Below are 14,649 nucleotides of genomic sequence, written 5' to 3'. Positions count from 1 at the left end.
TGGATACCCGTCTGAACAGAGCGTCTGTAACCTGCTTGACACAAGTGTGGACAGCTGATTGGGAGACACCGCAAAGATCACCCACCGAGCCCTGGAAGGAGCCAGAGGCATAGAAGTGGAGGGCAACTGTGAGCTTCAGAGCTGCTGGCATGGGGTGTCCTCCCACACAGTTAGGGGAGATCTCAGGGCCAATCATCTGACAGATATAGTTGACTGTCTCCCTTGAGAGTTGGAGCCTCCTTCGGCACTGCACCTCAGTCATATTGAGGTAGCTGCTTCGCCGCCTGTATACCCTGGCAGCAGGATAGTGGCGTAGCCTGTGGCCCCTTGCACCTTGGACAACCTCTTGGCCCTGCGCCCCTTGTGCCTGCGCCTGGACACCCAAAGGAGTCTCCCCTGGAGGCTGATTGTTAAGTCCTGGCCTCCTACTTATTCTATCCCTCCCTTCCTCCTCAAGGGAGCTGCCTCCACTGGATAGGTCAGAACCCAAAGCCCCAGGCTAAATGGAGGCCTCCGGAAAGCTGCAAGGCTGAAAAAGAATGCTATCTGCAGACTGGTTTCAAATTACACAAAAACCTCTTGGACATTGATGAGAATAACTAACAAGCACACAGGTATGTTTTAAACACTTTCATCAATTATAACTTCATGTAAAACATGAACAACCCCTCTGAGTCCTCATATCCTGACATTGCAAAAGTTTTCTCAAATAATCTCCTACCCGCCTGCCTGTTGGGCCCATGTGCCGACCCGAAGTTCGCACGGGCCCCTCAAAATCCTGAACAATTGGCAAGTTAAGGGCCTTAATAAGCCTTTCAATTAATGGCGGGCGAACTGAGCGCGCCCGCTCACCGAAATATCGTGTTGCCGCGCGCTGACGTGTGGGCTACGCCACCCGCACGTCAGCCGGAAAATTCTGCCCTTATTCTCCCAAGTGGTAAGCTTGAGTTGGTGATTTAATTGCCCACCAGGAAAAGGCTTGAGCAAAGACTAGCACTAAAATCATGTACCAACTTCACAAGAGTTAAGCCTTCTTAGGAATACATTACTGCAATGATTTAATCAAGTAATTCAAATTATTTCCATGCTTAATTAAACCCACTTACTTGAGGTGCATTTGTTGCTACTAAGAATGCATTTGTACGCCCAGGATGATCATAATCATGCATGGCAGCTGCAACATAAAGTGCCATTAACTCCAGAGCTGGGATGTTTGATGCGAGGCAGCTATAGCTATCATCCGAAATGGCACAACTTCTGGAAAACATATACGCAACCCGGCCTGGTGATATTCCACTGTCAGAATCTAAGAAATAGTGAATGTTTAAAGGTGTATTGTAATGAAGTCACATTAGTTTTTCAGCTTATGCAGCAATAAGCTTCCTGGAAAAGCTCATAGCATTTTCTATAGTCACTATAATGATTGAAACCCAGGGCACTTTATAAAACACGACATATATTTTGATTATCCCAATATCAAATTGGTTGACAACAAAATGAAACAATCATAATGGAAGAAAAAAGTGAAAATGATGCATTGCTGAATGGAGTCTCAGGTCTTGCTTGCTCTTAAATCTTTTGGCAAGTATTTAGCTTTCTCCAAGTCTCAGGACATGGTTATTTTGATCATGTAATTTTCATTTGTGGATGACAATTACATTTTTTGACTTTTAAAAACCTCAAAACAATATTCAAAAGAAAGCACCACAGCGCAGAGTACAATGCAAAAAGCACCTCCTGCTAACTATTAATACATTTTTGTCCCTAAAAAGGACAGTCTCAAACTATCATCCATACTCTATGAACTATCTCAGGACACTATCTTACTACCTTCCTTTAAGTCTTTTCTACATACAAAACGCTTTTTAAACAGTATTTTTGATTATGCAAAATATCAAACTGACATGCTAATACAGTCAGAGCTCCCACAATTAAGGAAATAGATTGCGATGAAAATATATTTGCAGTCATGCATTTTTAAATGCTTTGCAAGTAACCTTAAAATTTAAATTTAGAAGCACCATGATGAAAAGCGATCTTGGTATCACCTTCACAGTGTGAACTTTAACTCAGTTCTTCCAAACTGATAAAGCACTCCAGCCAAAAGATTATTTTGCTGGTTTTTCATCAAACAGTGACTTAAGGCACAAAGAGGTCATGTTAAAAATGTTGACATCAAATTCCTTTTTGATTTTCCCCTCAAAAAAATGAAGAACTTTGATGCTTGGAACTCAGAAGGCTGATGCTGCTATGTCATAATTTGTTACCATATTCATGTCATCCATATTCAAGTCATCCAATGAAGTAAAGTTGCTTAATTATGTAATATGCTAGTAAGAATAACAAAGTTTAAGTGAGCTGAAGAACTAGGCAGCATAGCAAACACTTTGGTACATAACATCCTGCTTCTGAAATGAGCCAAATGATTGATTTGTAGCTCAAAGGATATTTTAAATCTAAAGCATTGCATTTTAAGTCGGCTACGAAAATGATTTTTTTTAATATTTAGAAAGGCTTTTGTGATTTTTCCCACTGTCCTAACTGCAAGTTTAACAGCACCACGTTTTAAAGCCATCAGATGCAATTTTCTTCAGTGTCAACCAAGCATTTTATTATAATGCTCCTCCATGGAGATGGTACACAGCTATGAATTATCGCAATTAGATACAATAGGATAAAACAATGAAAGAGGTGTGTCAGTGCACAGGTGTGACACTACACATTTTAAACTGTTCTCAATTAAGTTACGTACCTGTGGATTTCTTATATCATAAAATTGACATAGAAGCACCTTTTCATGAAGGGAATTAAAAATTATGCAAATTAAATATGTATAGTACTATACCAAATACACAGAAGCTCTCCAGGATTCAGGAATAAAGAATTAGTTCTGAGTTAATCATTAAAAATGTCCAATCATGCCAAAAACGAATATATTCACCAGTCTCCAAATGACATTTTGGTGTTATCTTAGTTTAAAAATGATAGCAATTCTGCTAAAACAGTGCAAAGCATATACCTGTGTCACTTCCCATTACATGATCACTGTTAATTTGCTGGAATCCTGGGATGGGCCGAGTTGTTAAGTACCAAACAGCATGAAGCACATCAGTGGCATGGACACGGTTGTGGTCTATTCAAAATAGTGGAACATGACAAGACAATAGGTAAAGTAAAAACCATTTTAATGATTTTTCTTTCTCTTAAAAAAGCATTAGCTCCTATAAAATGGTTGGGAAAATTTCTCCCTTTGTTGATAAGCTCAAAAAATCACCAGTTATTTCACATCACGAGATATTTTTTCAGTAGATACTCTTTTACCCTGCTGTAACCTTCTCTCTACCCCTCAGCCCCTGTCCTGCCCAGCATGGTATTAACGCTTTTTGCTTTTTATTTAAACACCTCCTACCCCCCCATTGGCCTTCTTATTAGTCTTCCCCAGGTGCTTTTCTTTGTAGCGCAATAACTCATGCTGATATATGGTTCCCAAGTGGAAGTATGGTGAATCCTGTGACAAAAATAAAAATAGCTGGAAAAACTCAGCAGATCTGACAGCATCTGCGGAGAGGAATACAATTAACGTTTCGAGTCCGTATGACTCTTTATCAGAACTAGATGCAAAGGTGGTGAATCCTGTATTAGTTTGTCCAAATGCTCAGTCCTCTTGGAGAAACTATGTGAGAATATCATAACATCTAACCATTACGGGCAGGTTGCAGCTCTGACCTGAAAGTGGTATTGCCCACCTTATTCCCCACACCCCCCGCCATCGCCACCCCACACACAGGTCGGAGTTCCATGTCTCAAATATGTATTCCAGATAAATTAACAGTGTCAGTTATCTGTAATAATACTCGTTTTTTTGTCTGTCTGGACTGTTTTGATTGGTGAGTTTAAGGGGCACATCTCTTGTTGGGTTTTATTTGGTCAGCCATGCCTCCAGTCATGGAGACACCAAGTGAGTGGAGGGATAAGGGAATTGGTAAAGCCTGGTAAAAATGAAGATTCAATAGATTTGAATGAGAAAAGCTTTCGAAAAACTGCCAAGTGAATTAAAATAATAATCAGCATTGATTTTATAGACAAAGATGATGATAATAACAGACCATACCCTCCCTCCAGAGTTTCTATACAGTCTCACCCCAATGAGCATGCCACCATATAAACTAAGGCTCAAGGAAGAAACGGTTATAATGGTGTTATGAAATTTGAATCCTAAGCAAGCTGTTTTGTTTGATGATAGGTGCTGAAACTAAAACAGATAGAAAGAATGTGTACATTCCTTGAATAGTATTGAGCCCTTCAGATGTAAATTTGCCTTTTCAACTCTGGAAAAAGCAGTTCCAAATTAGACTTTCATATTCTATGCCTATAAAGGAGCCAGACTCTTGACAAAATTTGTATTTTTATATCTTGACCAGTTTTAACAATTGGAGAGCTTGGCAAGACGATTGGCAATATATAGCTCAAGAGGAATCCCTCCGTAAGCATGGGGCAAGGTGAGGAAGCAGGCCTCCAAGAGCTGGTACGGCTGTTACAGGGATTAAACACGTTGGCATCATTCTGCATCACACTCCAGCCATCTGAGAAAACCAATCCCCTAAAGTTTTTGAAGAAAGAGTAACTAGGAACCCAGTATTTAAATAAGCACTGTTGCAATAAAGGTTTTTTTTCATTCATTCATGGGATGTGAGCTAGGCCAGCATTTATTGCCCATCCCTAATTGCCTTTGAGGTGGTGATGGTGAGCTGCCTTCTTGAACCGCTGCAGTTCCTGTGATATAGGTACACCTACAGTGCTGTTCGGGAGGGAATTCCATGATTTTGACCCAGAAACAGTGAAAGGACAGCAATACATTTCCAAGTCAGGATGGTGAATGGCTTGGAGGGGAACTTCCAAGTGGTACTGTTCCCATGCACCTGCTGCCCTTGTCCTTCTAGGTGGTAGCTGTTGTGCATTTAAAAGGTGCTGTATAACAAGCCTTGGTGAATTCCTGCAGTGCATCTTATAGATGGTACACAGCTGCCACTGTGTGTCGGTGGTGGAGGGAGTGAATGTTTGTAGCTGGAGTGCCAATCAAGCTGGCTGCTTTGCCCTGGATAGTGTCAAGCTTCTTGAGTGTTGCTGGAGCGGCATTCATCCAGGCAAGCGGGAGAATATTCCACCACACCCCTGACACCTTGCAGATGGTGGACAGGCTTTGAGGAGTCAGGTGGTGAGTTACCCGCCACAGAATTCCTAGTCTCTGACCTGCTCTTGTAGCCACAGTATTTATATAGCTAGCCTGGTTCAGTTTCTGGTCAATGGTAACCCCCAGGGTGTTGACAGTGAGGGATTCAGCGATGGTAATGCCACAGAAACGTCAAGGGGCAAAGGTTAGATTCTCTCTTCTTGGGCACTATTCTGAGGAACCGCTGCAGTGATGTCCTAGAGCTGAGCTGATTGACCTGGAACAACCACAGCCATCTTCCTTTGTTCTAAGTAAGACCCCAACCAGCAGAGCTTTCCCCCACCGCCCCACTGATTCCCACTGACTCCAGTTTAGCTAGGGTTCCTTGATACCACTCGGTCAAATCCTGCCTTGATGTCAACAGCAGTCATTTTCACCTCAGCTCTTTTGTCCATGTTTGAACCAAGGTTGTACTGAGGTCAGGAGCCGAGTGATCCTGGCGGAGCCCAAACTGAGCGTCAGTGAGCAGATTATTGCTAAACAAATGCCACTTGATAGCACTGTTGATGACCCCTTCCATCACTTTACTGATGTTCAAGAGTAGACTGGCAGTAATTGGCCGGGTTGAATTTGTCCTGCTTCTTGTGTACAGGGCATACCTGGGCAATTTTCCACATTGCCAGGTAGATGCCAGTGTTGTAGCTGTATTGGAACAGCTTGGCTAAGTGTGCAGCAAGTTCTGGAGCACAAGTCTTCAGTACTATTGCCAGAACATTGTCAGGGCCCATAGCCTTTACAGTATTCAGTGCCTTCACCTGTTTCTTGATATCACGGAGTGAAGACTGACATCTGTGATGCTGACGACCTCTGGAGGTGGCCGATATGGATCATCCACTCTGCGCTTCTGGCTGAAGATTGTTGCAAATGCTTCAGCCTTATTTTTTTGTACTGGTGTGCTGGGCTCCCACATTGAGGATGGGGATATTTGTGCATCCTCGTCCTCCAGTGAGTTGTTCAACTGTCCACCACCATTCACAACTGGATGTGGCAGAACTGCAGAGCTTAGATCTGATCCATTGGTTGTGAGATCACTTAGCCCTGTCTATTGCTTGTTGCTTGGCATACAAGTGGTCCTGAGTTGTCACTTCACCAGGCTGACACCCCATTCTTAGGTATGCCTGGTGCTGCTCCTGGCATGCCCACCTGCACTCTTCATTGAACCAGGGTTAATCCCCTGGCTTGGTGGCAATAGTAGAGTAGGGGATATGCAGGCCATGAGGTTACTGATTGTGGTTGTATACAATTTTGCTGCTGCTGATGGCCCACAGTGCCTCATGGATGCGCAGTCTTCAGTTGCTAGATCTGTTTGAAATCTATCTTATTTAGCACGTTGGTAGTGCCTCACGACACGATGGAAGGGGTCCTCACTGTGAAGGCAGGACTTCGTCTCCACAGGTGGTCATTCCTACAGATATTGTCATGGACAGATGCATCTGTGGCAGGCAGATTGGCGAGGAAGGGGCCAAGTATGTTCTTCCCTCATGTTGGGCCCCTCACCAGCTACTGCAGACCCAATCTAGCAGCCAAATTCTTATGGATTCGGCCAGCTCGGTCTATACTGGTACTACCGAGCCACACTTGGTGATGAATATTGAAGTCCCCCCCCAGAGTACATTCTGCGCCCTTGTTACCCTCAGTCCTTCCTCCAAGTGGTGTTCAACATGGAGGAATATTGATTCATCAGCTAAGGGGAGGGTGGGTACGTTGTAATCAGCAGGAGGTTTCTTCACCCATGTTTGACATGAGACTTTGTAGGGTCTGAAGTTGAGGACTCCCAGAGCAACTCCCTCCTGACTGTGGCACCACCTCTGGTGATGGTGGTGTCTGGGACACTATCTGTAAGGTATGATTCTGAGTATGACTACGTCAGACTGTTGCTTGACTAGTCTATGGGACAGCACTCCCAATTTTAGCACAAATCCCCAGATGTTAGTAAGAAGGACTTTGCAGGTTCGACAGGGCTATGTTTTCCGTTTACAGTACCTAAGTTGATGCTGGATGGTCCATCCGGTTTCTTTCCTTATTTACTTTCTAATGGTTGGATACAGCTGAGTGGCTTGCTGGACCATTTCAGAGGACATTTAAGAGTCAACCTGGTCCGGAGTCACATATAGGCCAGACCAGGTAAGGACAGCAGATTTCCTTCCCTGAAGGACATTCGTGAGCCAGATGGGTTTTTACGACAGTTAACAATGGTTTCATGATCATCCTATTTTTATTGAATTCAAATTCAACCATCTGCTGTAGTAGGGTTTGAACTCAGGTTCCCAGAGCATTACCCTGGTTCTCTGTCAGTGACAACATCACTACGCCACCGCCTCTCCATATTAATTTGAACTCAAGTGTTTTGCAGGTCTCTGCTAGTCATATTTTAATACAAACTGGAAAGAAAAGAAATTCATCCATTTTATTCAGATTTGTTTTAAATTGTCAGTCCTGAAGTATTAGCATTGTATATAGAATTTGCTTGTAATTTATGGTACAGAAACAGGTCATTCAGAGTGTAAAGTCTATTCTGGCATTTATGCTCCACCTGAGCCTCCTCCCACTCTACTTCATCTCCATCTAACCACATGTTCTTCTCTTCTTTTCTCCCTTATATATGTATTTAGCTTCACCTTAAATTTATCTATGCTATGTGCTTCAACTTCTACTTGTGGTAGTGAGTTCCACATTCTAAATGCTTCCTGGGTGTTAAGGAGCTTCTCCTGAATTCCATTTCAGGTGGTTTGTAGTTTTTTTTGTTTTAATTGGTACATTATTAGAGATCGAAGATATAACATCTTTTTTAAAAAGTAGTAATTAATCAATACTTCTCCACAGGTTGTACTTAGAAAAGCAGATATCTAAGTGGCAGATGAAAGAAAACAAAATAGATGAGCATTACAAATAGCGCTTGAAGGAAAGTATGGACCTAGAATTTGACTGAAATCATACTGAGATAATTATGACTCAGCCCATCATGTTCATGCCATCAATGAAGTGTTACCTAGCCTAATCCCACTTTTCTGCCCAACTGGCCAGACCATTTGAATCTTCCTGCAGTCTAAAGCCTTCCTCCTTAGCGTCAGCCACATGGTCAATTTTTGTATAATCTGCAAAATTTATCATGCCCCCTACAAGTCTAAATCATTAATATATTAAATGCAAAAAGGGGCCAAGTACTGGGCCCTGCGGAACGCCACTGTTAACAGCCTTCTGGTCGCAAAAACACATAGCAACCGTTATTCCTTTACTTCCTGCCACTAAGCCAATTTTAGATCCAATTTGCCACTCTCCCTGGGATCTCAAGGGCTTTTACTTAATTTGCTAGGTTTCTAATGGTGAGCTGCGCAAGGACCCTACCGCCAGAGCCAGAAATCAGTGAAAACGGTTGAGGTGGCAAATACTTCCCCTTTTTTTGCTCTAATATTACCATCAGAAATCCCACAAAGATTAAGCCTTGTTCAATGAAGCATAACTGGGCTTTTAACAGTGATTCACATAGTAACGATTGCTGAACAACTGATCTAGCCTTGAAAAAATATTTTATATTCTTGGAATGTCGTTAAATGTTTCCAATATTATTAATTAGTAGATTTTTACACTAGATTTTTAAAATAATTACATATGTCCCAATCTTTATTTCACTCTCTCTAATTTTTTTTAAAAAGGTGGTTCGATTATTAGTACTTTTCATTTTCTGGTTAATGTCTATGAGAATTCTTTAATGTATCTGCATGTTTGGGCAGTTTGATGATGTCCCTGTAATTCGACACTGAGAATCCCCACTAAATTGTGCTACAATCAATTTTAAGTCAAGAGAGTTAAGATTGTCAACACAGATCATTAGATCTCTCAGCACAGCCTTCAAGATCAGCAGCAAGTGTCTTTGTTTCCCTCTGAGCTTGTTAAAAGAAAGGAAGAAAGGATGAAAAGGAGGAAACAAGTTCAAACTGGGATCTCTTACTGTTGGGGAATGAGTGAGTGAGAGTGAGTGCGTGGAGAGCTAAGGATGAGGTGAATGAAAGCAGATGAAGGGGTAAGAAGGAGATGAGCTGTTGAAAAGGGGAAGGGTTGGGGTTGCATTAGGAGCTTGAGGAGAGAAAAGCATGAATGCTCGGAAATAAGCGTAGAAAATAAACCACTGATAGCAACATTTTCCCTGCACTTCCACCAAAAAATGCATGCAGTTGCAGTCAGTGGTTCCTTTCGCTACCAAACCAAGCCACCCACAACCTCCTTTCTCAAAGGAAACCAAGGAAAAGTGAAGAGTCAAAAGAGAGAGGTGCAAACAAAAATAAGTTAGGGAGAGAGAAGCAGGAGTGATGAAAGGGAGAAATGCAAAAGCAGAAGAGGAGAGAGAGAAAATAACACAAATACACTAAAGGCAAAAAAAAGACAAATCATTCTCATTTGGCACTTGCAATGCTACAGATGAGAACGTACTCTATATATAGATATGCTAGATAAGACAGGGAGCTATTAATACTTACAAGGAATGTCACGGTAACCATTCTCCAGTGCACGAAAGTAGTTCATGAACTCCCGAATGGGGATTTTGAAGAGGTCAAATAAGCCAGTATCAAGAAACAGGGAATAAATGACCTAAAAGACCAAAACGGTTTTGTTGGTTGCCAAAACTTACAAAGGGAAAGTGACTGATAAAGGGCAGAGAATGCATAGAATCAGAGTTCTCAAATTTTGACCATCTTAATAGCTTCTGGGCATCACCTATAACAAATTCTCCATCATTGGTTTACGCATGGCCATATTTGTATACACGGACCATATATTTGTTGTACATTCAGGCATTTTAAACTTTATTGGGCAGTGTGCTATGAGCAGTGCCAGAAGTTCGTAAAAATTTAGTAGACAGAGCAGTTTTGTTTTCAAAAATCAGGCTTACTATAGACAGATAACTGATATGCTTCAGGTAGTAAAGTATTTCTTTGTCTTAAAAGGAAAATTAGTCAAAAATAACTGACAACAAGTATATAATTTAACTTTTGCTTCTTCGCATAAAAACCCCTTCATTTTCCTCCAATCTTTCAAGCCACAAACCATCTTTAGAGGTTTTTCACAATGCTGCTCTTCAACCAGCCAACAGGAGAAAAAGAAGTGTGCTATAGCACCCAACTCCTCAACCCCTCAACTCTCAGAAAGACAACCGGTCTCCACTTCACTGCACTGGGAATTTTGTTGTATTGAACCTGTATTCCCCTGCTGCATTATAACTATAATAAATATATTTTTATTTAAATGTTGAAATCACCATTAAAATGAGCTAGCAATCTAATTTAAATATATTCCCTAGTTGGACACCATTGTCATTATCTTTAATCATCGTGATTTCACCTCCAGCTATGATGGTTTACTCAAAATCCTTTTATGATTGCTATCAATGGTGAATAGTTAGTCAGCATCAAACACACTTCCAAGTTTCAAATCACAACACTGCTACTGTAGGAAAGTATCCCTTTGACAGGCCTAAGGAGGAATGGGGTCATTCATTTTTCTTCTGCTCACTTGTGACGTAAGTGTTGCAACTGGTCCAGTGCTTCATTAGGCAGGCCAGTTGAGAACAGTCAGCACCTTTCAATTTCACAAGTTGGATTTTGCTTGAAGGTGTAACGCGCAAGCTACTGGTTCACTCTGGTACATAAATATTTCATAAAAGTGCATTTTTCTAGCTCACTGATGCTACTTTTTAATTTTGAATTAGTTTTTGAAAGTTCAAGTGTTGCTGTTCCATTATTAAATAAATACAAATAGCATTTAGTATAATAGTATACTAGTAAATACTATTTGGTAAAGAAAAGTTTAAAACATGTTTGAAGTTTAGAATCCTTTTAACCACTAAAAATTATATTAATGGGTGCCTGGGTTGTTACTGCTTTGATTTTTGAAATAGAAATAAAGATCCTGAGTTATATCCCTTGTTTACAAATTGCACAAACTTCTGTTTTGCTATTCTTGCAAATCATGGACCTAAAAATTAGCATTGCAGAACAAAGGTCAGGAAATATTTGTAAATGTTCACAATCTCAACTACAGTATAATAATCTATGCATAACTTTTCTAAGATGGATTTTTGGCTCATGAACTTAATCAAATTTTTTAACAAAACATGGGCATTTAGGATTCAGTTTTATTCTCGATATTTTTACTTCATGTCATTGTGCATAAGTTTGTGTCAAAATTAATGTTCACTTAATCATAACAAAATATAACATCAGTAAGAAAACTAACCTGACTAAGAATTCTTCCAGATTGTCCACCAGTCATCTCTACAAGTTCAAAAATCGGAAAATTCCAACTATTTAGCTTTTCCATGCATAGCTCAGTGCTTTGTGTTTCTATTGGCTCCAGCAAAAGCTCTGGCAGCTGCTGTTGGTTTAGAGGCAAAATGACAATGGTTATGTCGCAGAACCTCACATCATAAAAAATCTTTTCTTTCAAATGTGACCAACTATTCCAATAATGATAATTACAACACTTGCTTCCCTTCCCAGGATCCTACCCATGAAAGCACAGGAAATTTAACACCTACCCTTTCACCTCTTCCCTTTCCAAAATCTCAGGCCACAAACATTCCTTCCAGGCCAAATAACAGCTTACTAGTACTTCTTTCAACTTAGTACACTATAATTGCTGCTCACGATGCAGTCTCTTCCACAGCAGGGGGACCGAAAGCAGATTGGATCATTGCTTTGCTGAACACCTCTGTTCAGTCTGCAAGCATGACCCTCAGCTTTCAGTCACTTGCCATTTTAATTCTTCATCCTACTCCCACTGTCACCTTCTCTGACCTCAACCTCCTACATGGTAGTACAACAGAAACTGCAAGAACAGCATTTCAGCTTTCAATTAGGCAATTTACAAGTTCAAGTTCAACAAATTCATATCATAACCTCTGCTCCCATTTTCTCAGAAAATAGGTGCTGGAAATGATTCTGTTGTGGCCATTTACGCCTTCCATGGATTCATTGTTTTGTTTCTTTACTGCTCCATTACCACCACATCTTTTTGCACCAAAACCGCTTTTGTCATTTAATCACTCCAACCCCTCAAACTATCACAAACCTTACATCAGGCATGCCTAACGTGCATCCCATGGGCCCATGTTGGGCTCCGTGCCAGGCTGGAAAAGACACGCTCTGTGCTGGGCCAGGCAAGGTGGTGGGGAGAGACACATGGCTGGGCTGGAAGAGGCTGGCTGCGATTGTGCGAGTTGGGGGGGTGGCGGTGGCGGTTTCTGGTGAGGATAAAAAGACTTGTTGCCCAAGGATGTGGCAGAGAGGGAGTGTGAATGAATGAGAGCGAGCGAGAGCAAGCATGGGGGGAGGGGGAGTGAGAGCGAGCGTGCGGGGAGGGGGAGCGAGAGCGAGCAAGGGCGGGGTGGGGTGGGGGGGAGTGAGCGCAAGCAGGCAGGCGTGGGGGAGGGGGAGTGAGAGCAAGGGTGGGGGGAGGGGGAGCAAGAGCGCGCGAGCAGGCGTAGGGGAGGCGAGAGCAAGCAAGCGGGCGTAGGGGGGGAGGCAAGAGCGAGCGAGCGTGGGGGGTGGAAGAGCGAGAGCGAGCGTGGGGAGGGGAGAGCGAGCGTTGGGGGGGAAGAAAGCGAGAGAGTGAGTGGGGGGGGGGTGAGCGAACGTGGGGAGCGGCAGTGCGTGTGGGTCTGCGCGATTGGGGGTAAGAGCACAGGAAGCCCGTGCTGGGGTGGGGGGGCAGGACACAGGCATGCCCATGCCTGGCAGCGGGGGGGGGGAGCACAGGCGAGCCCGCACGGAGGTGGGGGAAGGAGAGAAGACAGGCAAGCCCATGCTGGGGGGTGGGGCGGGGGGAGAGAACACAGGCAAGACTACGCGGACAGAGAAGGAATGAATGAGTGCGGGAGAGAGAATGAATGAGTGATTGAATGACAGTGCACACGAGAGTGAGTGAGGGAAATGTGTGTGTGTCTGGCTCACTTGCAGTCTCATGAATCCCACAAACCATCACCCCCACACAGTCACACCCACTCACACGGTGGGTGAGTGAGCACCAAGTGATTGGGAGCGAGCCAGACAAACCTCTCACACTCTAATGGTAATCTTTAATTACTTTTTTTAAAAATTATCAACTTATTGCTTTGACATTGTTTTAGTTTTGATCAACAAGTTGTTTCTTTTCTTCATAACTCAACTTCATTTTGAAATTCACATTTCATGTTGTGCCAATCCTTATCTTTCTGAAATTCGCTCATCGGCCCCGAGTGAGAAGAAAATGCAAAAGTTGGACAAGCTTGCCTTCCATATTTTATTCTTTCTTCCCATCTATTTTAGGCCTACCACACGCATGCCATACCTTTTCCCCGGCGCTGCACTTGCTTTCAAACTGTTAAATCTTCAACTTCATTCAATTCTAATGAACAATCATCAATCTGAGGCATTAACCATGTTTCTCTCTCTTCACATGCTGCCTGGTCTACCTACTGCTCCAAGCATTTTCTGGTCTTATTCTATTAACTATTGCTGGCAGGAAAAACAGATTTGAAGCAGGGTTACAATATATCAAATTGAAGTGGCTAAGACTTATCAAGTGATATTTTCACATTATCATTAATTATGTTTCTTAAACAAAACTTTGAAAGAAATATACTCATACAATATAAGAGGGATATTAATTTACTAAAGGTGAAACAATATTCCCTGCAAGTGCTCCCAGTCTGTTCCCCCACCCCCAGCTCTCCAACTAGCTGGTTGATTGCAAAGTCATAGAACCATAGAACACTAGAGCACAGAAAACAAGCCATTCGGCCCTTCTAGTCTGTGCCAAAATATTATTCCGCTAGTCCCATTGACCTGCACCCAGTCCATAACCCTCCAGACCTCTCCCATCCATGTATCTATCTAATTTATTCTTAAAACTTAAGAGTGAGCCCGCATTTACCACGTCAGATGTTAGCTCGTTCCACACTCTCACCACTCTCTGAGTGAAGAAGTTCCCCCTAATGTTCCCCTAAACCTTTCCTCTTTCACCCTAAAGCCATGTCCTTTCGTGTTTATTTCTCCGAATCTAAGTGGAAAGAGCCTACTCGCATTTACTCTGTCTATACCCCTCAACTCTTAGGGAATTTCTAGATTGTAATTCAGCTTCTGCAGTGCATCAACATTTGCCGTTATCAGGTTCAGCCTAAAAATCCCTATATTGCCACAGTGACTACACTTCCAAAGTACTTCATTGGCTGTAAAGACTTTGAGAAATCCTGAGGTCATGAAAGGCGCCATTTAATGCAAGTTTTTCTTTGTTTAAAATTTATTCCTATCTATTCAGTCTGCTTTATAAACAATATATCCCTCTGGGATCTGTACAAATTGTTATGGAAAGTATCTATATAAATAACTTGATTCCATGAGTGACTGAAGTCCCAAGAAGAAAATGTTTTCATTCCTACGGCAGAA

The 14,649-nt window shown here is 42.2% G+C and overlaps 1 protein-coding gene across 11 annotated transcripts in view; it reads right to left on the bottom strand.

The window, feature by feature from the left end:
• The window catches only part of pde3b (phosphodiesterase 3B), a 259,595-nt gene that overhangs the window by 13,982 nt on the left and 230,964 nt on the right, over positions 1 to 14,649 (bottom strand). For 10 of the 11 annotated variants that reach the window (XM_078549237.1, XM_078549228.1, XM_078549229.1 and 7 more), the window contains 4 exons: positions 11,462 to 11,599; positions 9,706 to 9,817; positions 3,020 to 3,133; positions 1,107 to 1,306 (listed from right to left, as the gene is read on the bottom strand). In XM_078549237.1, the coding sequence (XP_078405363.1) occupies positions 1,107 to 1,306; positions 3,020 to 3,133; positions 9,706 to 9,817; positions 11,462 to 11,599 (564 nt within the window). The remainder of the gene's footprint in view (positions 1 to 1,106; positions 1,307 to 3,019; positions 3,134 to 9,705; positions 9,818 to 11,461; positions 11,600 to 14,649) is intronic. The other variant, XM_078549230.1, reaches the window with a different exon arrangement.

Source organism: Cetorhinus maximus, chromosome 9 (assembly GCF_964194155.1).
Source record: "Cetorhinus maximus chromosome 9, sCetMax3.hap1.1, whole genome shotgun sequence".
In the NCBI taxonomy this organism is placed as follows: Eukaryota; Metazoa; Chordata; class Chondrichthyes; order Lamniformes; family Cetorhinidae; genus Cetorhinus; species Cetorhinus maximus.
The sequence above is the reverse complement of the archived record's forward strand: the minus strand, read 5'-3'. Positions and strand labels throughout refer to the sequence as shown.